The sequence below is a fragment of the Geotrypetes seraphini genome, chromosome 9, assembly GCF_902459505.1.
Source record: "Geotrypetes seraphini chromosome 9, aGeoSer1.1, whole genome shotgun sequence".
NCBI lineage: Eukaryota > Metazoa > Chordata > Amphibia > Gymnophiona > Dermophiidae > Geotrypetes > Geotrypetes seraphini.
The window spans coordinates 126,199,509-126,223,704 of record NC_047092.1 but is presented as its reverse complement, the minus strand read 5'-3'; the positions used below and the strand labels follow the sequence as shown (position 1 = coordinate 126,223,704).

Genomic DNA, 24,196 nt, shown 5'->3' with positions numbered 1-24,196 from the left:
TTCCTTTTTAAATATTTAAGATCAGTTTGTTATAACTTCATCCATCGGGAAACGTCAGGCATGTGTGCAAAAGGAAGATGAGATTGTTTTTGTTTCTAACTAGCTAAATATAAGTGAAGGACAGAGCAGAAAGATGTCTCTTTTAAAAGCGCATTGTTTTATATTTCAAATTAATAAGTAGGCAGGCCTACTTCAGTGGTTGAGAAATGAGGCAGGGAAAAGTAATCACAGTTAAGGAATCTATGGAACTAACCTGTTTGTAAGCTCATGTGTCTGGTTGAGGTCTTAAGCATATGGGAACAGCAATCACAGACCAGTTGTGGTTCTAAGCTATGTGTCCTCTAATGTGATTGCTCATAGTTTTTGTGAGTGTCATTCACAGATTTCAAATGTTTGCTCATGAGTGGGGCTGCTCTGCCTTCCTACTGCTATGCTCTGGTGTGTTTTTGACTGTGCCATTCCTCAGAGGGAGCAGAGGAACTGGCACAGCCGAAAGTGTGCCAGAGCACAGCAGTCCGACGTATATATAGGTAGGCTGTTCGATTAATTAGCTTTAAGCTGCTTAGCCTCCCTTCTCAAGTTAGTAAGTGGGATTATCACATTACAGCAAGTCCAGACTCCAGAGAGAACCGTTTAGGAAATGCAGATTAAAAAGCTCTTTGATTATGTTTTGACTGTCCAACCTTGTGATCCCTACTGTGCTGTGAGGTCCAAGCTGGGTTGGCATTTATTTTTCTGTGGTGTTGCCAAGTGATGTCTGCCATCCTAAAAAAAAAAAAACCCAACCCAACTGGTCATGATTCCTTCATCTCTTCTGGTTGACACCAACTTCCAGAAACTCTTTCTATGCACCTTGAGATCTATTTAGCTATCTATCTTCAAACCATGAACATAGTGGCACAAATAGGGAATTTGGTTACAACCAATGCAACCACAGGTAGATGAATTCATGCATCGCGAATGTGTGAATAATGAGACTGGACTGATGCTTGTGTCAAGTTGGTCCTCTGCTCAAGCAGGAACATTTTTGCTCACATCTTGTCAGTCCTTAGAGGGAACATAGGTTCTAAGGACACAAAAATAATAGTACTGAGGGATACAAATTTGTATTTTATTTTTCAGCATTTTGTTTGTGCTAAGTGTGAGAAGCCATTCTTGGGACACCGCCATTATGAGAAAAGAGGGCTAGCCTACTGTGAAACCCATTACAACCAGGTAACAAGCCTCAATCTACCACTGACTTGTTCTTTGCCCATATATGAAGTACACTCATGAACGCATTATGAGGGCAATATTTCAACTGCCCAGATAGTTTGCAATTCCTAAGGTTCATGGGAAATTCCGTAGAGAGTTTCCTTTTTGAAAAATCAGAACTGGTAAACACCACAGATACTACAATACATGTGGACTTCTGTACCACAAATACAAAGTATGTACAGGAAAGTAAGTATGGTGATTTTAAAAACAAAATCCCTGCTTGTACTTTCCTATCCCCATCTCTTTCAACTACAGCTAAGTTTGACAATGCACATACTTTTATCCACTGAGATGAGAGCCATTTTTTGAGGGGATTTACTCAGGTATCTTCTTTATTCCCCACCTGCTGCCTTTTGAAAATTACCCTCCTCTTGGAATATGAAGAGCACTTGTAAGTAGTATGAGAGATTGAGATCAAAACCAACATTCCCTGTTTTTAAGAGTAAGACTCATTTCTTTGGGGTTTGATTTTATAATAGGACACCTTGTGAGTAATTGAAAAATGTGCCTGTTTTATAGATGCAATATGAGTGCCTATGTACCTTTTATAAAATAGACTATGAGATTCAGTCCAAATAGGATACAAATGCTAACCACAGATTTGCACGAGTGCGCATGTGCTCTATGTGTACCCATGTTTTTTTTTTAAAAAACTCCACCTCACCTGGGAATGTCTGCATGCAGATTGCTTGCAGATAGGTGCTCATTTCCATGCATGCAACTGTATGGTTATATAAAAGCCCCTTTCCAAAAGTAAAATAGGCTGGAAATTTTTTATACCAAACTATCCCCTTTAGGCCGCCTAACGCTACTACCAGTATTGGCCACACCTACTTTGGCATTCGGAGGCCTAAAGCACTTATATAGGTGCAATTCCAGTGCCTTATATTTAGGTGCTTCAACCTTGTTAATTTTTTGCCATTTTTCAATTAATTTAGGTATCGGTAGGGCACATACCGGTGCCTAGGTTTAGGCACCGGTTTTAGAATTTCCCCCTGAATGAAGAAACATTTTTTCCAGTTTGTTTTAAATATACTACTTAGTAGCTTCATCGCATGACCCTATCCTAATATATTTTTTCTGAAGTAGTAAACAAGCGACTCACTTCTACCCATTCCACTTCACTCAGTATTTTCTATACCTCTATCATATCTCCCCTGAGCCATCTCTTTTCCAGACTGGAGAGGCCTAGTCCACTTTAGCCTTTACTCATATGTAAGTACTCCCATCCCTTTTATAATTTTTGTCACCCTTCTCTATACCTTTTGTAATTCCGTTATATCTTTTTTGAGATGCAGTGACCAGAATTACATACAGTATTTGAGCTGCGACTGAACAGTGAAGCAATACAATATATTCTCCTCTTTGTTTTCCATTCCTTTTCTGATAATTCCTAACATTCTATTTGCTTTCTTAGTTGCTGCCATACACTGAGCTGAAGGTTTCAACCTATCAATGATTACACCTAAATCCTTTTCATGGGCAGTGACTCCTAACATGGAACCCTGCATCACCTAGTTATAGTTCGGGTTCCTCTTGCCCACATCCATCACTTTGAATGTGGGAAATTCTGATCTGTTTGTGGTCCTTGAGGACTGAACTTGTGCACCTTTGTTTTGTCCAGTATGGAATCTATTGAGTTGCTTTATTAATTCTCCTGGATGTAGTCCTACTGCCAGAAATATGAATGGATCACACAAACTCATTTACTGTTTGTATAGGGCTTGAAGCTGCTGCATTTGTTAGAGGATCAATTAAATAACTTTTTACATTACATTTTCCATGATACATATTACACCCAGATGGCTTATGTGGTTAGTCACCAAAGCAAAATACAGACTGCTGGCGTACAGTGGAGTACCTAGCATATGTGACACCCGGGGGCCATCATTTTTTGGCAACCCCCTCCCCCATCTGTACGAAAAACATGATTTTTAGTAACAAGCCACATGTCACACATGAGTACCTAGGAAAAGGCAGCATCTTACATACTGCAGCAATACACCCATTGTAAAACTAAACAAGCCAGACTAGTACAGATCAATCCTACACCGTCAATCCTAACAGAAAACCATGTCTTATCCCAGGACAAGCAGGCAGCATATTCTTTACGCATGGGTGACGTCACCGACGGAGCCCACGGTACGGACCTTTTTACTAGAAAGTTCTAGTTGGCCGCACCGCGCGTGCGCGAGTGCCTTCCCGCCCGACGGAGGAGAGCGTGGTCCCCAGTTTCTTCGTTTCCGCGGAGCGAAGAAGACGTGCGTTTTTCAACTCCGATTGAAATCCTCTTTTTGCCTTCCCGCTCGCGTTCTTTTTTCGTTTTATTTACCTTCGGGTTCTTTTTTCTTTCATTTCCAAAAAAAAAAAAAAAAATATTTTCTTTTTGTTTCGTTTTTGTCCTTGCCCCGGCGGGGCCTGTTGTCACGATCCAGGCCTCGGGGTTTGATTTTGCGGAGGCCGTGTTTCCATTCATGCCCCCGCAGCCCGGTTTTAAGAAGTGCCAGCGGTGTGCACGCCCGATCTCCCTCACTGACCCACACAATTGGTGTTTACAGTGTTTGGGACCGGAGCATCGGGCGGACTCGTGCACCCGCTGTGCCACTCTTAAAAAACGCACTTTGAAGAATCGCCAAATCCAGCAAAGTCTGCTGTTCGGCACCGGCCCGACTATGGACTCGACTTCTTCAACTGCGGCACCATCGAAGTCGGCACCGACCACCTCGACACCGCCTGACATTACATCGGCGCCACCGGCGCCAGGTAAGCCGGCTAAGAAGCCTTCCACCCTTGAGCGCCCTCCCACCTCGGTGGCGACACCGGCTCTTTCGGCTCCACGCCGAACTAAAAAGCGCTCCGCTCCGATATCGGTGAGTGCCTCGTCATCGGCCTCCTCATCGCCGGAGCGTAGAGCGGCACCCATGGAACCAAAGCAGAAAAAAGTGGTTCCTGTGCCACCCCTGGATGACCGCATTGCGGCCATCCTCCAGGATAAGTTGCAGGAACAACTCCAAACGCAACTTAAACAGCTCTTGCCCTCTATCCTGGCACCGCTGCTTTCGGTACCAGACCGGCCCGAGCCCCACACCGTCCAACCGGTATCCACGCCATCGGTACCTATGGACCCCTCCATGCCCATTCTCTCGGCACCGCATATCCATGCCCATGCCGAGGCCGTCGCTCTGACGACATCCGATCCTCCTCGGGACCGAGCGGAACACCGGTCTTCCCGCGAACCTGACCGGCACCGTTCTTCCCGGGACCGAGACAGACACAGGTCTTCATCCCCCGGTACCGTCTCGGTACGCTCAGGCAAGTCTCGGTCTAAAGCTCATCATACCGAGCCTTCCACTCCAGTCTCTCGGCACGCACACACCGACGTCAGAGACCCGGACCTCTGGGAGGAATCTCCCCTCGGTACCGAGGAGGATGCATCGTCGTCGGACGAAGAGCCCTCGGCCCCCGATACCACATCTAAACCTGAGCAATCTTCTTTTTCAAAATTCCTCAGGGAGTTATCGGGGGCCTTATCTTTGCCTCTGGAATCTGACTCCAAGAAGTCACAAGCTTTCCTGGAGGCATTAGATTTCGATCAACCTCCTAAGGAGTTCCTGAAGTTACCCGTGCATGACATCCTACGGGAAACTTTTTATAAAAATTGGGAAAATCCATTAACTGTCCCTGGGGCACCCCGTAAACTGGATAGCCTTTACAGGGTTATTCCAATCCCGGGATTCGATAAACCCCAGCTGCCCCATGAATCTCTCCTGGTTGAGTCCACTTTAAAAAAGACTCAAGGCTCCAGTGTATATGCCTCTACCCCTCCTGGCAGGGAGGGCAAAACTATGGACAAGTTTGGCAAGCGGCTCTACCAGAATGCCATGCTTGCCAACAGGGCAAACAATTACTCTTTCCACTTTTCATTCTACCTGAAACATCTGGTAATGCAACTCTCCGCCATGCAAAAGTACATGCCGGAGCACAAGGTTCCACTATTCCAGCAGCACATCTCCAGCCTGCTTCAACTTAGAAAATTTATGGTGCGCTCCATCTATGACTCCTTTGAGCTCACCTCTCGTGCATCTGCCATCGCTGTGGCCATGCGCCGCCTGGCCTGGCTCAGGGTCTCTGATCTGGATGTCAACCATCAGGACCGACTAGCCAACGCCCCATGTATGGGAGACGAATTGTTCGGAGAGTCTCTGGATACCACCACACAAAAACTCTCCGCCCATGAGACCAGATGGGATACTCTCATTAAACCAAAGAAGAAGGCCCCTCCTGCTCGGCCTTACAAACCACAGTCTTCATACCAGCGCAGGTTCTCCGCTAGGCCGCTTAACCCACCTTCACAGCAACCTAGGCGGGCTCGCCAACAACACCACAACCAGGCTCGTGCACAGTCTAATCAACCTGCCAAGCCTCTTCCTCCTGCCAAACCTTCTCAGCCCTTTTGACTCCTCTCTCCAGGGCTTAGCCAGTCTTCCACCCTCATTGCCTCTCCCTCAACCAATCGGAGGCAGGCTCCGCATTTTTCTCAGCCGTTGGGAGGTCATCACATCAGACCAGTGGGTCCTCAACATCATCCGCCACGGCTACTCTCTCAACTTCCAGACTCTTCCACCAGACAATCCTCCCGTAGAGTCTGCTTCTCTTTCAACTCAAACCCCCCTCCTCCTGAGGGAGGTCCAATCCCTCCTTCTCCTCAATGCCATCGAAGAAGTACCTCTGGAGCAAAGGGGCCGGGGATTCTACTCCCGTTACTTTCTGGTTCCAAAAAAGACAGGAGACCTACGTCCCATTCTCGATCTCAGGGACCTCAACAAATGTCTTGTCAAGGAGAAGTTCAGAATGCTCTCCCTTGCCACGCTTTACCCTCATCTCTCTCAGAACGACTGGCTATGTTCCCTGGACCTCAAAGAGGCCTACACTCACATACCAATCAATCCAGCTTCACGTCGCTACCTAAGATTCCAGGTGCACCATCGCCATTATCAGTACAAAGTGCTACCTTTTGGCCTCGCTTCATCACCCAGGGTGTTCACCAAATGCCTCATTGTGGCGGCGGCCTTCCTCAGGTCTCACAACCTCCAGGTGTTTCCCTACTTGGACGATTGGTTGGTGAAAGCACCTACGTCTCCGCTTGTGCTACAAGCCACTCATCATACCATCTCTCTCCTCCACCTCCTGGGGTTCGAGATCAACTACCCCAAGTCGCATCTGCTTCCCACGCAGCGCCTTCAGTTCATTGGAGCAGTTCTCGACACCACACTAATGAGGGCGTTTCTCCCCTCCGACCGTCAGCGGAACCTGCTCCGCCTGTGTCGTCAGGTGCTCCTTCATCACTCCATTTCTGCCAGACAGATGATGGTCCTCCTGGGCCACATGGCCTCGACGGTGCATGTGCTTCCCCTGGCACGACTCCACCTCAGGACACCTCAATGGACTCTGGCCAACTAATGGTCGCAGACCTCGAATCTTCTTTCTCATCCCATCTCTGTGACATCGTCTCTTCAGCAATCTCTACAATGGTGGTTGAACTCCTCAAATCTTTCCAGGGGCCTTCTTTTTCATCTGCCCCCGCATTCCATGACCATCACCACGGATGCCTCCCCTTATGCATGGGGAGCTCACCTGGGAGACCTACGCACCCAAGGTCTTTGGACCCCGCAGGAGCGTCTTCATCACATCAATTTCCTGGAACTACGAGCCATGTTCTATGCTCTCAAGGCCTTCCAGCACCTTCTTTGCCCTCAGGTTCTGCTCCTGTGCACGGACAACCAAGTTGCCATGTACTACATCAACAAACAGGGCGGCACCGGATCTCGCCTCCTTTGTCAGGAGGCTCTTCGCATTTGGACCTGGGCCACGGCCCGCAGTCTCTTCCTCAAGGCTGTCTACATCCAGGGCGAACAGAACTCCCTGGCCGACAATCTCAGCCGCATCCTTCAACCTCACGAGTGGACTTTGGATCCTCCCACGCTCCACTCCATCTTTGCTCGCTGGGGCACTCCGCAGGTGGACCTATTCGCAGCTCCTCACAACCATCAGCTGCCCCAGTTCTGCTCCAGACTCTTCTCTCCTCATCGTCTGGCCCCGGATGCATTCCTTCTCGACTGGACGGATCGGTTCCTCTATGCCTTTCCTCCTCTACCTCTGATGTTGCGGACTTTATCCAAACTCCGCAGGGACGGAGCCACCATGATCCTCATAGCTCCCCGGTGGCCTCGTCAACACTGGTTCTCCCTCCTGCTTCAGCTCAGCTCCAGGGATCCCATTCCTCTGCCTGTGTTTCCTACTCTACTTACACAGCAACATCAGTCTCTACTACATCCCAATCTGTCTTCGCTCCACCTGACAGCTTGGTTTCTCTCGGGCTGACCTCTTCAGGAAATCTGTCTCAGCCTGTCCGTCTCATTTTGGACGCCTCCAGGAAACCGGCCACCCTCCAATGTTACCATCAGAAGTGGACCAGGTTCTCCTCTTGGTGCCTCCGTCATCATCACAATCCCACCTCTTTAGCGGTGGAAACTGTTCTGGACTACTTGCTCTCCCTGTCCAACGCAGGCCTCAAGTCTACCTCTATCAGAGTCCATCTCAGTGCCATCACGGCATTTCATGAACCTGTCTTAGGAAAACCTCTCACGGCTCACCCTCTGGTTTCCCGATTCATGAGGGGCCTCTTCAACATCAAACCACCTCTGAAGCCTCCTCCGGTCGTCTGGGACCTGAATGTGGTTTTATCTGCCCTCATGAAACCTCCCTTTGAGCCGCTTGCCACAACTTCGCTCAAATTTCTGACATGGAAGGTTATTTTCCTCATTGCCATCACCTCTGCCAGGAGGGTTAGTGAGCTTCATGCACTGGTTGCCGATCCACCGTTCACTATTTTTCACCATGACAAGGTGGTTCTGCGCACCCATCCAAAGTTCCTTCCAAAGGTGGTCTCAGCTTTTCACCTCAACCAGTCCATTGTGTTGCCTGTTTTCTTCCCGAAACCTCATTCACATCCCGGAGAACAGGCATTGCACAGTCTTGACTGCAAGCGTGCCCGGGCTTACTATCTTGATCGTACAAGGGCTCACCGCTTGTCCCCTCAGCTCTTCCTGACCTTCGACCCAAATCGTTTGGGTCGACCGGTCTCTAAACGGACGCTATCCAACTGGCTTGCAGCTTGCATCGCGTTCTGTTACGCTCGGGCCGGTCTGTCACTAGACGGTGCTGTCACGGCCCACAGGGTAAGAGCTATGGCCGCTTCTGTTGCTTTCCTCCGTTCCACACCCATTGAGGAAATCTGCAAGGCGGCCACCTGGTCCTCAGTTCACACATTCACTACTCACTACTGTCTGGATGCTTTCTCCAGACGGGATGGGCACTTCGGCCAATCTGTACTTCAGAATTTATTTTCCTAATGGCCAACCATCCCTCCTCCCTCTTTGTTAGCTTGGAGGTCACCCATGCGTAAAGAATATGCTGCCTGCTTGTCCTGGGATAAAGCACAGTTACTTACCGTAACAGGTGTTATCCAGGGACAGCAGGCAGATATTCTTACGTCCCACCCTCCTCCCCGGGTTGGCTTCTTAGCTGGCTTATACTAACTGGGGACCACGCTCTCCTCCGTCGGGCGGGAAGGCACTCGCGCACGCGCGGTGCGGCCAACTAGAACTTTCTAGTAAAAAGGTCCGTACCGTGGGCTCCGTCGGTGACGTCACCCATGCGTAAAGAATATCTGCCTGCTGTCCCTGGATAACACCTGTTACGGTAAGTAACTGTGCTTTTCGAACACACAGAACACAGAAAACACCTTTGCCTAGTATGGAATATGTCATCACAAACTAACCCCTCCCCTTTTTACAAAACTGTAGTGTGGATTTTAGTCACAGTGGTAACAGCTCTGACACTCATAGAATTCTGAGCATCAGAGCTGCTGCCACCATGGCTGGCGCTAAAAAACGCTCCACAATTTTGTAAAAGGGGGGATAAAATAGAAATACATAGACAAAGGTTAAATTGAACCAGCAAAAAGCTGGACTCTACATACAATGCAACACCACAGAAACAGTGACACATGTCTCCTATAGCAATAAATAAATAGAAAATTTTTGTTCTACCTTTGTCTTCTCTGGTTTCTGCTTTCCTCATCTTGTTACTTTCTTCTTTCCATCCACTGTCTGCCATCTCTCTGCCCCTATATGGCATCTTCTCTCCTTCTATGCCCCTTCCAGAAACTGTATGCCTCCCCCTTCCATCTCTCCTTTCACCCCCCATTGGTCTGGCATCTCTCTCCTCTCCTTCCCTCTCTCACACCTCTCTTCTGTAATCCCTTTCTTCCCTCATTTTCCTTTTCAGTTTATTTTCTGTATCCATCTAGATTACGTTCTTACTACCCTCTCATCAATTTCCTTTGTTACTGTCTACCTACAGCTTGCCACCTCTTTCCCTCACCCCCCTCCAGTATTTCCCTAACTCAATCCTTTTCCCCCCCATCATGTGCTTTCATTTTATTTATCCCCTCCTTCCATCATGTGCCCTCTTTCTCTACCCCTTCCATCTAGTACCTTCTCCTCTCTCTGTCCACTTCCATTGTCTGCTCCCCTCTTTCTCTCCTTCCATTTCCTTCCTGCATTTGCTGCCTTATCTCTCCCATCTTCATTTCCATCCAGCATAGGCTCCCCTCTACCAGCCACACTACCATGCCCTTTCTCTCTCCATCCACCCCTCTTCAATCAGCATCTGCCCCCTTTCTTTCCCTCCGATCCAATTCCATTCAGTATCCTTCCCCCTTATGTCTCTCTCCCCTTTCCCTGTACATCAATTCCATCAGCATTACCCTTCTATACCACTCTGCTCCCTTTCTCTCCCTGCACCACTCTTTCATTCCAGCAGTCCTGCTCCTTTCTCGCGATGACTGTAGCTGCCGGATGCCGATCCACCCCACTCTGATGTACTAGCTCTGGAACAGAGTTGGCAGCCACTTGCTGGAAGGTCCCGTGATGACTCCAGGCTTTGCTCCGGAAGAAGTAAGTTACGTCGGAGGGGGTTGACCCGGCAGACGCAGGGAGTTGCGGCAAGGACCCGCGATGACTGCGTCTGCCAGGTCTACCCCGTCCGACATAACTTACTTCTTCTGGAGCAAAGGCGGCAGACGAGTCATTGGGGGACCTTCCCGCACCTCAGCACAGCTGCCGACTCTGCTCTAGAGCAGTGTTTTTCAACCTTTTTACACCCGTGTACTGGCAGAAATAAAAGAATTATTTTGTGGACCGGCAAACTACTAAGACTGAAATTTAAAAAACATATTTCTGCCCCGGATCCCATCCGCACAAGTCTCAGTTATGATTTTATATTGAACATATTTTATTAAAGTATAAAAAGAAACAATATTCTGTACAATTGTCATTTTATAAATATAAATATACAGAGCAAGGACCAACAAAACTCCTGTCTCCCCTCCCCTTCACATATAACCCCTCTACTATCAAGAAAACTGAACAAGCCAAATTATTATAGAATGCTACACATAAATATCATGCTAACAGAATACTGCAGTCACCACACATGACAGGAATAGTGTTAGGCCCCCTGGTCCGAGAGAGCCCTAAACCAGCTAGAAGCTAAAGAAGCACTGCCTGGGCTTTGCAGTCCCCAGTTATATCTCTAACAGGATATATATTTCAAATCTGATATATTCTAATGACAAAATAGAAATAAAATGATTTTTTTCAACCTTTTGTTGTCTCTGGTTTCTGCTTTTATCTTCTTTTCACTCTTTTCCTTCCAGCGTCTGCCCTGTCTCTTCAGTCCAGCATCTGCCCATTCTATCCACTGTCTGCCCCTTCCAGAAACTGTCTCCCCCTGCCATCTCTCCTCTAGACCCCTCCCCTTTGGTCTGGCATCCATCATCTTCCCTCTGTTCCCTCATGGTCTGGCATCTTTCTCCTTTCATCTCTCTTTCCCTCCCCCCTGTGGTTTTTAGCATCTCTCTCTTCTCATTTCCTCCGCTCAGATCTGATATCTCTGCCTCCTTTCCTGTTCTCTGGCATCTCTCTCTCCCCTCTCTCTCTTCCCTTCTCTGGTCTTCCTTCTTTATTTTTTGCCTCTGTCTAAATTAAATTCTTTCTTACTATGACAATGACACTTAAGATCGGCAACGAGCCTCCTTCTACCCCTGGCATCAACAGAACTTCAGATCGGCAACGCAGTGCTCAGTCAAAAGTGGAAACAGGAAGCTGAGTCAGAGGGAAGCTTTTGACGTGAGCACTAGAGAATGACACGGGGAAAAAATCTGTCCCCGTCACTGCACCGTTCCCTTCACCACTCTGTTACCGCCATTCCCTTCACTGCCCCGTTACCGTACCCGCAGCATCCATACAAGCCTCAGTACTGCGATATTTAGCTTATTCCTTCCTTATAAATCAAAGTTCTGGCTGCTGAACTGGAGAAAGAGATGTTCAGCTGGCAGGGCTTTGTTTATAAATTTTTATTAACACAACTAATATACTACTTTATCCTGAAGCAAAAAAAAAGAAATAGAATTTTTTTTCTACCTTTGTTGTCTGGTTTCTGCTTTCCTCATCTTCTCATTCAATTCCTTCTATCCACTGCCTCTCTTCTCTCTGCGCCTTCCATTTGCTCTGTTACTGTGCGTCTCCCTTTCTCCCCCCCTTCCAAATTGGTCTGGCACCCATCTTCTTCCCTCCTCTCCCCCCCCATAGTCTGGCATCTCTGTCTTCTTCCCTTCCAGTATCTTCTCCCCACTCTCTGTTCCCCATTTCTCTTCAGCGCCTTCTCCCCACTCTGTCATCCGCATTTCCCTTCAGTGTCTTCTCCCCCTATGTCTTCCCCATGTGCTTTCAGCGTCCTTCTCCCCCCTCTGTCTTCCCCATGTGCTTTCAGCGTCCTTCTCCCCCCTCTGTCTTCCCCATGTGCTTTCAGCGTCCTTCTCCCCCCTCTGTCTTCCCCATGTGCTTTCAACGTCCTTCTCCCCCCTCTGTTTTACCCATTTCCCTTCAGCGTCTTTTCCTCTCCACCCCACCTTTCCTCCCTTTCTCCCTTACCCCTTACCTGCCCCTTACCTTCTTGGCGCTTTCACCCCCCCCCAACAGGCCTGGGCCGACAAACATCCCTGCCCTATGGCCGGTGATGTCCAAACTGCCTTCTTACGGCAGCCGGAGTGTTGTAGTTGCATATGGCTGCCGTAAAGGTCGTTTCTGATGCAACTTCCGGTTGCGTCAGAGACGACCTTTACTGCAGCCATATGCAACTACAACACTGCAGCTGCCGTAAGGAGACAGTTTAGACATCGCTGGCCATAGGGCAAGGAGGTTTGTCAGACTGGACCAGACCGGGCCTGGAGGAGGGGGTGAAAGCGCCACGAAGGTAAGGGGTGTGTGTGAAAGCGCCACGAAGGAGGGCGGCAGTAAGGAAGGAGAGAGCGCGATAGGGACTGGGCCGGCTGTGCACCCTCCCTAAGCCTCACCTGACACGGACCGCCCCCCCGACCCCCCTTGGTACGCCACTGCTGGCATATATAGGTCTCCTCTATTCCATTTTGGAAGTGGTGGGTTACATAAGAACATAAGAAACGCCTTCGCCGGATCAGACCTAGGTCCATCTAGTCCGGCGATCCGCACACGCGGAGGCCCAGTTAGGTGCTCCTAATTGGAGACCCGGATTTCCCATATCCCCCGATGTGATTTGCAAGAAGGTATGAATCCAACTTGCGCTTGAAACCCAGAACAGTAGTCTCTGCCACAACCTCCTCTGGGAGAGCATTCCAAGCACCCACCACTCGTTGTGTGAAACAGAACTTCCCGACATTTGTCCTGAACCTGCTGCCGCTCAGTTTCAGGCTATGACCACTTGTCCGTGTCACATCTGAAAATGTCAGTAATGCTGTTTCCTGGTCAATTTTATCAAATCCTTTTAATATTTTAAAAGTCAGTACAATCTCTATGAGGCTAAAAGCCACGTTTAAAACTTATTTTCAATAAATTTTTGAAAATTTTTTTGTGATGTAACCTCAGTGCAAAGGTAAAAGCTATCAACCTCGGGAACCCGAGTTCCTGTCTTATACAATGTAAAAAGGGACTATTTCTCAAGCCACTTTAGCACCATCATAGGCATACATCCAGTGCTTTTAAATAATATTAAACCCACTCAAAAAGTGTTTCTGTGATAATTTAACCCATTCTGGGCTCCTTTGGGAGGACGGGCTAAAAAAATAGAATGAATAAATTAATTAATTAATTAATTTTGTTAAAAACTCTGCACTTTGAATGTGTTATTGTTTTTTGTTACCAGCCTATATGACGGTTATTTTGAAACATTTTCTCTATCCTTTCAAAGTACAGTAATTTTGATTTGTTGTTGCTAGCTCTTTGGAGATGTCTGCTACAACTGTAACCATGTGATTGAGGGAGACGGTAAGTGTGTTTATGTTTTTCATTGTCAATTTAATTTTTTTCTAGACTCTGACTGAATTTTGGTTTTGGGTATGGTGTCGAAACTGGCCCAAAATACTTTTTCTGCTTGGTTTTGGTCAAAAGGCTATGGCCATGGTTTTGGCAGAAACTGACCATGCATTTGCAGTGGAAGCTGAAAATTTGTACTTTGTCCTGTTTGTCTCCCTCCCTCCCCCTCTCCCTCCCCTCTGAACAGGCGTTGCCTTCCCCCTATCTATCTGTAGGTGGCCTCGGGCTTATTTTACAATCCCTGGCGGTTAGGGCAAGAGTGATCTTCAGTCACTCCTGCTGGCTGTACTCTCAAAATGCCTGCCATGACCTTATGCTGGCATGTTGTCCACAGTGTAGTCCAGTGTCTAGACTCTTTAACCCTATTTTAGTAAGAATCTATATCATGCTTGTCCTTTAACTAAATAAAAATAGGAAATATCTCGATGGTACTTTCTCTTGTTATTTATGCACAGTTTAGGTAACCATAAAAATCCAGTAATCATGATTATTTTTTACACGTTTTCACAAGAGTCCTGTCTCAGAAGATATTTAACTACATTTTGTATTGACTTGGGAAACTAAATGTGTCAGACTTTGTTAAAATGGCTCTCCCAGTTGTCAGCCTGTGCCTGGGAATAATCTCCTGTGGGTTTGGTAAAGGGCTGCCATATTTTGGGCCGCAAAACCTCAGACACATGGCACCACCCTGCCCCTTTCCACCCCATCTCTGCCCAGTTCTGCCCCGACAAAGCCTCCTCTCTTCTTCCCCGTCGAGCTCTGGCTGTGTCTGGAGGGTCTGGAGCATGCGTGGATGTGTGTGACATCATCCATGCATGCTCAGAGGCCCTCCAGATGTGACCGGAGCTCATCGAGGCTTTCCAAAACCCAGACAAACTGCCAGGTTTTGGAAAGTCTGTCCAGGCACCTAGACAGTCCTCTAAAAAGAGGACCTATCCGGGGTTTCCTAGATGTCTGGTAACCCTATGCCAAAACAAATTCTGACAATCCCCAGTGGACTTCATTGGTTCACATTCATACAACCAAACTATAGTTTTCAGTTTCAACCGAAACCAGGCGATAAGTTTTGGCTGCAGTTTTGGTTCCAGCTAAAAGTGGTTAGATAGTTTTGTTTTCCATCAGCAGAGGGTGTAACAAATGCAAAAACTGAATGAAAAATCAATTTCTATCAGTAAGCAAAAAGACAGAATATCTTATCACTTGATATTCAATCTGAAACAATGAGCTTTCAGGGAAATTGAAAAACATTTTCTGTTTACTAAATTTTTAGAAGTCTTGGTTTCTTATTTTATTTACTTTATTTGTGACTTCCCAGAAATGACTGTCTTCTTTTATTTTAATCCACACTGAGTAGTTTTTCTAGTATACTGCAGAATATAAATCTTGTATTGCATTGTTTTTCATGATGTCTCTTACCCATCTCTTTTTTCACACTTTTATGCTGGGGGTTTTTTTTTCCAGTGGTCTCTGCTCTGAACAAAGCCTGGTGTGTGAACTGTTTCTCCTGCTCCAGCTGCAACACTAAACTCACTCTGAAGTAAGTGTGGGTTTGTTTTTCCACTCTATCTGTTAATACAGGGCAGATTGTGATCTGAGCTCAGGCAGCAGCTATACTCCTGGTGCCACGAGTAGGCAAACTCAGGCAATAATTTATCTATCAGAAACCCCAAACATGTAACATGACTAGGATCCTCAGCTGAGGTACCACAAGTCAAGCAGGGAACCAGCTGCAAAGCTGGTTTTAGAGCCCAGAATTTCAGACACTCATGATGTCAGTCTAGGCCTCACAAGCTTAAATTGAAAATGGTGGGATGACGAATTGTCATGGATTGCATCCTCAAAAGCCAGTTACTACCTGCAGACTACAAAAGGATTTTTTGATGGGGGTTGGCAAGGATTTAGCACACTTTTAGTGGCATTTCTTTTCTTTTCAGGAATAAATTTGTGGAGTTTGATATGAAACCAGTTTGTAAGAGGTGTTATGAGAGACTGCCTCTGGAGCTGAAGAGACGCTTGAAGAAGCTCTTGGAGCTAACTGCCAAAAAATAATGCTCTGTCTCGGAGAAGGTGGTGTCGTTTGCTGACCAGGAGCTGCCCGTTCTTCCTCTCGCACGCTGCAGTCAGTTGCCTTCATGTGCCTAGTCCAGCACTGGCTATTGCACCTGCATCGTATATTGTAAGCTGCAGAGGAATCTCCTCTGATTGGATGAAAGAACCTAAGGGTTCAGTCTTCTTTAACTGCTGTCACTGCAGCTTGTGTTCTGCAAGTTTACTAGATGGGCCAGCACTTCATGTATGTGCATGTGCATGTGCTTGTGAAGGAGCTCAGCCACAGCTTGGTTTACATCAGTATTTCCTGTACTTTTTACATTTTAATGTTGGCTTGCAGTCTGTCTGGACAGATAGGATAGACCAAATATTCCTTTTCTGTTGACATCTTATGTGAATAAAAAAGCATGATGTCTATTTGAAGTATCTAGGGCTTCTAATGTTAGGTTCTAACCAATAAAATAGTCCAGTGGGGGAACAAAATAAACTAGGTGTTTAATGGATAAACCCTGGAAAAACATCATTGCCCTAGTACTCTCTTACCCTTACCCTGTCTTGTTTTGTATCCTTCCCTCAGGTTTTGTGATTTTCTGTTTAGATGACTTCTATGTGACACAAATCTTCATATTCTAAGACCAGTATAAAAGGTACCTAGCAACAGAACCTGTGGTATGAAAACAAAATTATGTTCTATGCTCAAAGAAGCCCTAATTAGCTGGAATATAAATATCTACATTTACAAGTTATAAAAATCTAAGAATAGAAGCCCTAGAAATAACAGCAACATATTGCACTGTCTGTACTACTACAAGGGGCCGCTGAAAAGTTCTCAGCCCTACCAAGAAGAGAATGATGTGGGGCCATGAAACTTACAAGTTATGCCACACTTTTCTTGACACTTTTCATTTCAGTGTCAAGAAAAGTATGGAATAGCTTGTTTCATGGTTCCACATCATTCTCGTCTTGATAGGGCTGAGAACTTTTCAGCGGCCCTTCATATATTATTCAACATTCTTAGCAGGGCTGCAGCTCACATCTTCCATGTAAGATGCCCTTCTTATCACACAGTAATGCATAGCTCCCTCACCTGTTCATTGTTGTGCAAGCTAGCCCATATTATAGCAGTGTACAACTTCTGCAAGGATTCTCATACTGTCCCTGCTCAGGTAATATTTCATACACTTTTCAATTGCACTGGCACAGATCTATCTTCCACCTTTTCACAAACTAGTAACTATTATAGGTATTGCCATGATTAATCCGTTCTTGGTAACAAGCTGCTACTCAAAGCTGGGGTTTGTTATCCCTAAATAGGTCTGGTTTATAACTGTGTGCATGCACAAAAAGTACATGCATGGTTTTCACTACAGGTGAATAGAAATATTCATGGATGTGATTCATTATGATCAAAGAACCAGTTCATTTGCATGAGTTCTGAAAATCAGACCTATTTAGGATTGTGACAGCCTAGATCTGAGAAACACTGTTGAATGCCCTTGGTTACTTACAACACCTGTGCTGTCTTAGCCCTTCAACTTGCAATTCTTATAGCCTCATATTTGGGGAGAGGAAGATTGCTCATTATTCAAATATCATTTTTCTTGCTGAAAAAAAATTTTGTTGTGCTTTTTCACTAGTGTGACTTCTATCTATCTAGAATTTTTGCTTATTCCATAATAGCAGCTGTGGGCAGCAGGGGAGGAAGCACATGTATTTCAGAAAGATTCATCTGCTAGGGTTTATTGACCAATCTGTTTCTTTGCATTATAATGCTACTCCCTTTATTCTATAATTTAGCGCCCAAATTTTCACACTTACAAATGCTAGTCGTGTGCTAAGCACTCTTTTAAATTTATATGCACAAATTGCTTAGCATATATATGCTAGGGGGCATTCATAGGGGAGGGTATGAGTGGGACCAACACTTATGAATTTAACTTACAGAATAGGGAATACTATATAAGTTATATGCTAAATTGATGCACTTAGGAACACCCACTTATGCTTGCTATTGACATGGCATAAGTTGGTGCACCTAAATGTAGGCATGTTGATGCTGATTTATGCTAATATTCTGGGGACCCAGTTGTTCAGTGTATTCTATCTAGGTGCTTAACCTGTGGCACCCAGTTATAGAATTGCCCCTATCTGTGCATCCTTTACAAGTATGTGAAAATGTTGATAGGAGATGTCCTAGCTAAGCCTGGACTTTCCTAGATAATCTTCATGTTTAAATTTAAGTAAAGCTTATGCCTACCTCTGTGATGAAGGACACACCTCCTGTGTACAGACACTCACAGAGCTGAGGCTATGAGACTTTGAGTCCAAGGGACCAAGATTTTAAGAACTGCCTTTAATATGTACACCTTCTGTTCTACTGTATGTCCTCGCAGGCAATTTATACAGAATAAGTATGCACATATATATTTATCTTATAATCCTATATAAAACACTAAGGCAGACACAACTTTCTGGTGCAGGGAAAAGGCCAATCAGCCTGCCTGAAGTAAAAAGGATATTTAGTACCAGCAATTAGCTCTACAATCCTTTATTGCAATTGTTTGGCTTGTATGATTTTAGTAATTCACAAGTGACATTATGGCAAGGTCAAATTAACAGCATCCTAAACCTGCAGAGCATTCCTTCACATAATTGCTTCTTCCTTTTTGGGAAAGTGCCTCAGCCTCCAGTGGTTTGACTCAGGTTTATTACAGTATTATTTTTATAAATCTACTATGTAATCTTCACCAGCTTATTTTTTAACCAGCTTACTTTTTAACTAATCAGACCAATAAAGTGTGATATAAGCAGCACTGTTCTCTGTAATGCTTGTCTATTTGATCACCAAAGGGCTCAGCCTGTAAGCTGGATGTTTAAAGACAAAATTCTATAGTCTAGCCCCATAGTGCTCTCTACCAGCACTATAGGGGGTTCAGCTTTGGAATCATAGAAGAAAGAAGGATTTAATTTTGACTCATCCAAAGGGAGCATCAATTGGTCAGATTCTAGAGGACAGGGAAGTGAAGAGAGTAGAGTTGGTTTCTTACAGCAGTACTTCAGCAGTGCTATTTTGGGAGATCATGGTTGTTTTCCAATAGTGTAAGCAAGACACTAGGATGCAGCATCAGTTTTACTCTGTGTGTGTGAAGGCAGGGGTGCGTTTTAAAAATTAAATAAATAAGCTTTGTTAATAGATGACTGTGGGTATTTGCATTGAACAACACTGGCCTGCTTCAAGTTTAAGTTTCAAGTTTATTAAAAATTTGTTTGACCACTTAATCCAATTTCTAAGCAGTTAACATAATAAAATTACACAAAAACAGGTTAAACATATTAAAACAGGGAAGACAAGTGACTTACACAAACATACGGCAACAAAAGGACAGATGGGGAAGAACTACAATAAATATAGGATAGGTAAGTCATAAAGGCTAAAACAGTAGGTTAGGTAAAAAGATTGTCAAAAAAAAGGGCATTTAACAAAAAGCGTCTCGGAATAGAAATGTTTTTAATTCTATTTTAAATTGTTTTATATCTGATTCATTACGGAGATATATAGGCAGTAAATGCCAAAGGGAAGGGGCAGTGACAGCAAAGTTGTTGGTGCGTAAAGTATTTATTGATTTTAATGATGATATAACTAAAAGATTTTGAGAAGTGGAACGGAGGGATTTTGACGTTACATACGGGATTAAAAGACTGTTAATAAAATCAGGTTGGTTATTCATTCTAGTTGCAAATGTTAAAAGTAAAATTTTATAATTAATTCTGTATTCGATTGGCAGCCAATGAGCGTTGATTAAAAGAGGGGTGACGTGATCATATTTCTTTGCCCCGCTAATGATCTTAATAGCGGTATTTTGGATGATCTGTAATCGTCTGATCTCCTTTTTTGTGATACCCTTATAGAGGGCATTACAGTAATCTAAACACGAAATAACCAATGAGTGAATTAAAGTTTTAAGTGCGGCAGGTTCCAGGAACTTAGAAAGGGAACGAATCATTCTTAATCGATAGAAACATTTCTGGACGACTGCGCTGATATGAGAATGATACGAAAATTTACTGTCAAGAGTAACGCCCAAAAGCTTTAAAGTTGAAACAGTTTTAATAGGGGTAGATTCAAATTTCAATGGAGCCTGAAGTGTTGTACCTTCTTTTAACGGAAAGATCATTAATTTAGTTTTGTTGATATTCAATGAAAGTTTATTAATGTCCAATTTGTTCGGCCTCTCTCTATTCCCCTCTCCCTTCTCCCCCTCGCCCAGGTCCAGTATTTCTTCCTACCTTCCTCAGGTTGGTCTTCCCTCTACCCTTCAGCGGGGGTGTCTCTCTCCATCTCATGCACTTGACAGTAATACTAAGTTGGCTGTCTTCCTAGGATTACCATTCTTTATAACCAGCAGCCTCAGGGCAAGGTGTCTTGGGCCACCGGTACAAGAAAAACCTCTTGTGAGCCACTGCGGGCAGCACAAGGAAAAATAATAAAGCGTTTAGTTTTAAGGACACCACCGCACCAGGTAAGTTCTTTTTCAAAATAAACTTGAGCTTTATTCCTCAAAGTAAAAGTAAACATAAAGCTTTGTCAGGATGTTTCTGCTTGTAACTGAGACTCAATGTTAATATGGCAAAAAACTAAATAAGTTACTAAAGTCCACATTAATTCATAGTCCATCAGCATGTATCACAAGAGAAAAGAAAAACTCAAAACCACACAAGCTTCAGAGCTGTATCAATTCAACACAAGTCAGTGCAACTGCACTGGCTTCTTCAGCAGCAGCGTGCTGGGCAGACAGTGTACTCTGTGTGGTCTTATTCTGCCAAAACTGGCCCTCTATCCCACCACATGAACACGGGGCAAACCCCACTGTCTGGGACTGGAAACAGTTCACTTTCCCCCACCAGAGAAAGAACCATAAACTTTCAAAAAAAAAAAAAAGACAAGTTCCAAAAATACAGTCAAAAGAAAACTTCTTTAACTCTTCAGCTGGTTTAAAGGTATCCAGCACAGGCAAGTAATTAGGAAAACAAACTTTAAAAAATCATTATAACAAAGTCAGTCACTTGCCTCTCACACAGCATATCTCCATGGGCTTGGCTTCAATAGGCAATTCAGCAATTGTCTCAGCATTGGCTTCCAGCTCCATATCCTGTGGCTCTTCCAACAGACCAAGAGATGTGTCCTCACCAGCCTCTATTAGCTCCATAGACTCTGGAGTTTGGCTGACATTTCAGAGCTCTCAGCCCTGAGCGCTGTGACCTGTCCTCTCCTAGTTCCTGCTGCTTCTGTCTATCAAGGAACTTGGTTTTTCAAGTTTATTAGGATTTTATATACCGCCTATCAAGGTTATCTAAGTGGTTTTTACAATCAGGTACTCAAGCATTTTTTCCTCTCTGTCCCGGTGGGCTCACAATCTATCTAACGTATCTGGGGCTATGGAGGATTAAGTGACTTGTCCAGGGTCACAAGGAGCAGCGTGGGGTTTGAACCCACAACCCCAGGGTTGTGAGGCTGTAGATCCAACCACTGCGCCACACACTCCGGAGGCTGCCGGTTACAAAGAATGGTAATCCTAGGAAGACAGCCAACTCCACCACCTACCTCTTCCCTGTGCTGGCTCCTGTAATTGAATGGCAGCCAGCATGCAGCAATGAGGTAAGCCTGGCCTGGAATCCGTCTCTCTGCAAGTCCCGCCTATGTGTGAACAGGAAGTTACTGCAGAGAAGCAGCTTCCGGGACAGGCTGGCAGCAGCAGGCTTATCCGATTGCTGCTGCTGGCTGCCTGAAGATTCAATTACAGCGGCAGGCCCAGGGAAGAGGTAGATGAGGAAGTCAGGAGAGCCAGCAAAACCTGGACTCCCCCATTTTTGAAAAACATCTGGGCACCCAGACAGTCCTCGAAAAAGAAGACATGTCCAGGTTTTCTTGGACATTTGTTAACCCTAGATTGTCTTCCTGACAGAAATTCAGCCAGGCTTCTCCCTGTATGTGTCCCTCCCACACAGCAACAGTACGTTGCAGTAGAGGGAAGCCCTCAGGGTGGTCAGAAGCCTGGCTGAATCATTGTTGGGAAGATAACCAACTCTGTAGACCATTGGGTGTGTGAAAGGAAGGTAGGCAGGGAGAGAGAGAAAGACCTGTTGATGGGTAGAGGGAAAAGAGGGAGGGGAAAGACCAGATCATGCTCAACAGGGGAGAAGCAGAGACAATGGAGTGAACACTAGATCATGGGTGGGGGAAGTAGGGAGAAATACCAGACCTGCAAAGGAAGAGGAAAGGAGGGCAAGGAAAAAGAGAAAAAAATGGATTGAACTGGGCCAAAGAGAGGGAGAGAGCTATTGGACTCAGGGAGGGAGGGCCACAGTGAGAGATGACAGCCTGCAGGGGGTAGGGGATGCAGAGTGTGGGGAGGAAAAAAAATAGAGAAGGGAATATAGAGAACGCAAAGAGAGCTAAGAAATGTTGGAAATGGAGGAAGCATAGGGACAGAGATATGGAGAATGCTGGAAATGGAGAAGGTTAGAGATACAGAGGGTTGATGCTGGATGGAAGAGACAAGAAAAGAGAGGGAGGAGATGGTACACATGGGTGGATGGAGGGAAGAGATGAGAGATGGTGCACATTAATAGAGGGGAAGAGAATGGGAGGAGATGGTACATATGGGTGGAGGGCAGGGAAAGAGCAGGAGGAGATGGTGCACATGAATGAAGGACAAGTAGATAGATTTTGAGTAGGAGGCAGAAAAATGAAAGAAAGCAGTATGTGCAAAATCAGCTCCAAAGAAAAATGTAAGGCAGACTGTTAAGAAGAAAGGAGAGAAAAAAAATAGTAAATGGAAAGGCCCTGGAAACAGAATTAAGAGCCCAGAGAAAAGTGCAAGCAGAGATTGAGAACAAGATGATTAGAAAAATATAACCACCAAACAACAAAGGTAGGATAATTATTTTATATAATTTTTGAGTACGTACATCTGCTGTTTTTGTGTTTTGCACAAAGACGTATTTTTTTTTCTATTTCTCCGGTGACATGCATGCAGAGTATGGCATCTTAGGGCAGGGCGGAGCTAGCTATGTGCAACTACTGCAGCACAGGATGCAAGAGAGGTGGTGTCAAAATTACTCCCTGTTCATTGCCTTCCTTGTTCAGCCATAACCTGGTGGGCAGGGTAGGAATACTTGGTGCTGCACAGGGCATGATTCCATGTTGCTATGCTCCTATTTTAGAGTTTTAGTATGTAGTCACTTATTCTGTACTTGAAGAGGGGCTATTTATTGGGTTACAGAACAAGGAGAAAGAATTGAGACATCCATTGAAAGCAACGGAAGACCCAAATGTCTCAATCCGTCCTCTTTTTTTTCTGGGAGCCATGTGGTAACCCTAGCTATTTGTGTTCTGTACTGTATATATGAACAAGGACAGGTGTTCTGGAGGGGATGGATGTCTACATGCATTGGTTGGTATCATGGCCTTCTGGCGGACACAGGCAGCGAAAAATTGACCCCACCATCACCAAATTGATGATCAAAACAACAGACATCAAAGTGTTTCGAAAAGAAATCAAAACAGTTCTATTCAAAAAACACGTCCTCACTCACTAATCTCCTCCCACTCATACATGCTTTCTCCCCCGTGAATACATCAGTCATTCCCTCGAACCACACCTACCAAAAACAAACAAAAAAAAAAAAATTCAGATTCCTTAAAAAGCATCTACCACAAGTATCCAACAAACTTTTCCTTCAATGTTAGGTAATCTTCTTCTATTACCCAAACATATTGTTTTTCTCCACTGTATCCTGTAAGTACTTGAATCTTTATATGTAATTTCTCAACTATATTATGTAATGTACAAGAATCACTGTTATATAATTCTCTCGGTAATGTCCAGATATCTTCTAATTTGTAATCCGCTTAGAACCGCAAGGCATAAGCGGAATAGAAATCACTAATGTAATGTAATGTAATGTATAAAGATATTTGTTGGTTCTTCTTCATCTCTTCTGGACTCAAAATAGCCCTGACTTTAAAATTAGTGAAGACTATTAAAGTATGCAGGTGCATATTGGAACAATTCTCAAAAATAAACAGATGGTGGCAGTACATAACCAGAAATGAGTTTTGTTTTAATTTTTGAGAGGGGGGCAGTTAACATTGGTGGATACTAGCCTTACTATCTCTGTTTTCCCTGCTCCTCTATTAAAAATAGAAGTATATTTTAGCTGGCAGATAACCCCAAGTCAAGCCAGCTGAAAAAATGTGGAGCCCACCTCCACTTTGTAAAGTTCAGCAGTCAGCATTAGCGTATTTAGTCACAATTCTGTACATGATCAGAGCATTTGTGTCACTAGCTTTACATACAGAAGATGTGCACTGTATTTCTTCAGTTGGCAGGGCTTGTGGATCCCTGCCAGCTGCA

The 24,196-nt window shown here is 44.9% G+C and overlaps 1 protein-coding gene across 2 annotated transcripts in view; it reads left to right on the top strand.

The window, feature by feature from the left end:
- LIMS2 (LIM zinc finger domain containing 2) overlaps nucleotides 1-23,486 on the top strand; it is a 98,545-nt gene extending 75,059 nt beyond the window's left edge. For both annotated transcript variants that reach the window (XM_033957801.1, XM_033957800.1), the window contains exons 7-10: nucleotides 1,123-1,215; nucleotides 13,634-13,682; nucleotides 15,192-15,267; nucleotides 15,665-23,486. In XM_033957801.1, the coding sequence (XP_033813692.1) occupies nucleotides 1,123-1,215; nucleotides 13,634-13,682; nucleotides 15,192-15,267; nucleotides 15,665-15,779 (333 nt within the window). In that variant the 3' untranslated portion in view covers nucleotides 15,780-23,486. The remainder of the gene's footprint in view (nucleotides 1-1,122; nucleotides 1,216-13,633; nucleotides 13,683-15,191; nucleotides 15,268-15,664) is intronic.
- The last annotated feature ends 710 nt before the right edge of the window (nucleotides 23,487-24,196 follow it).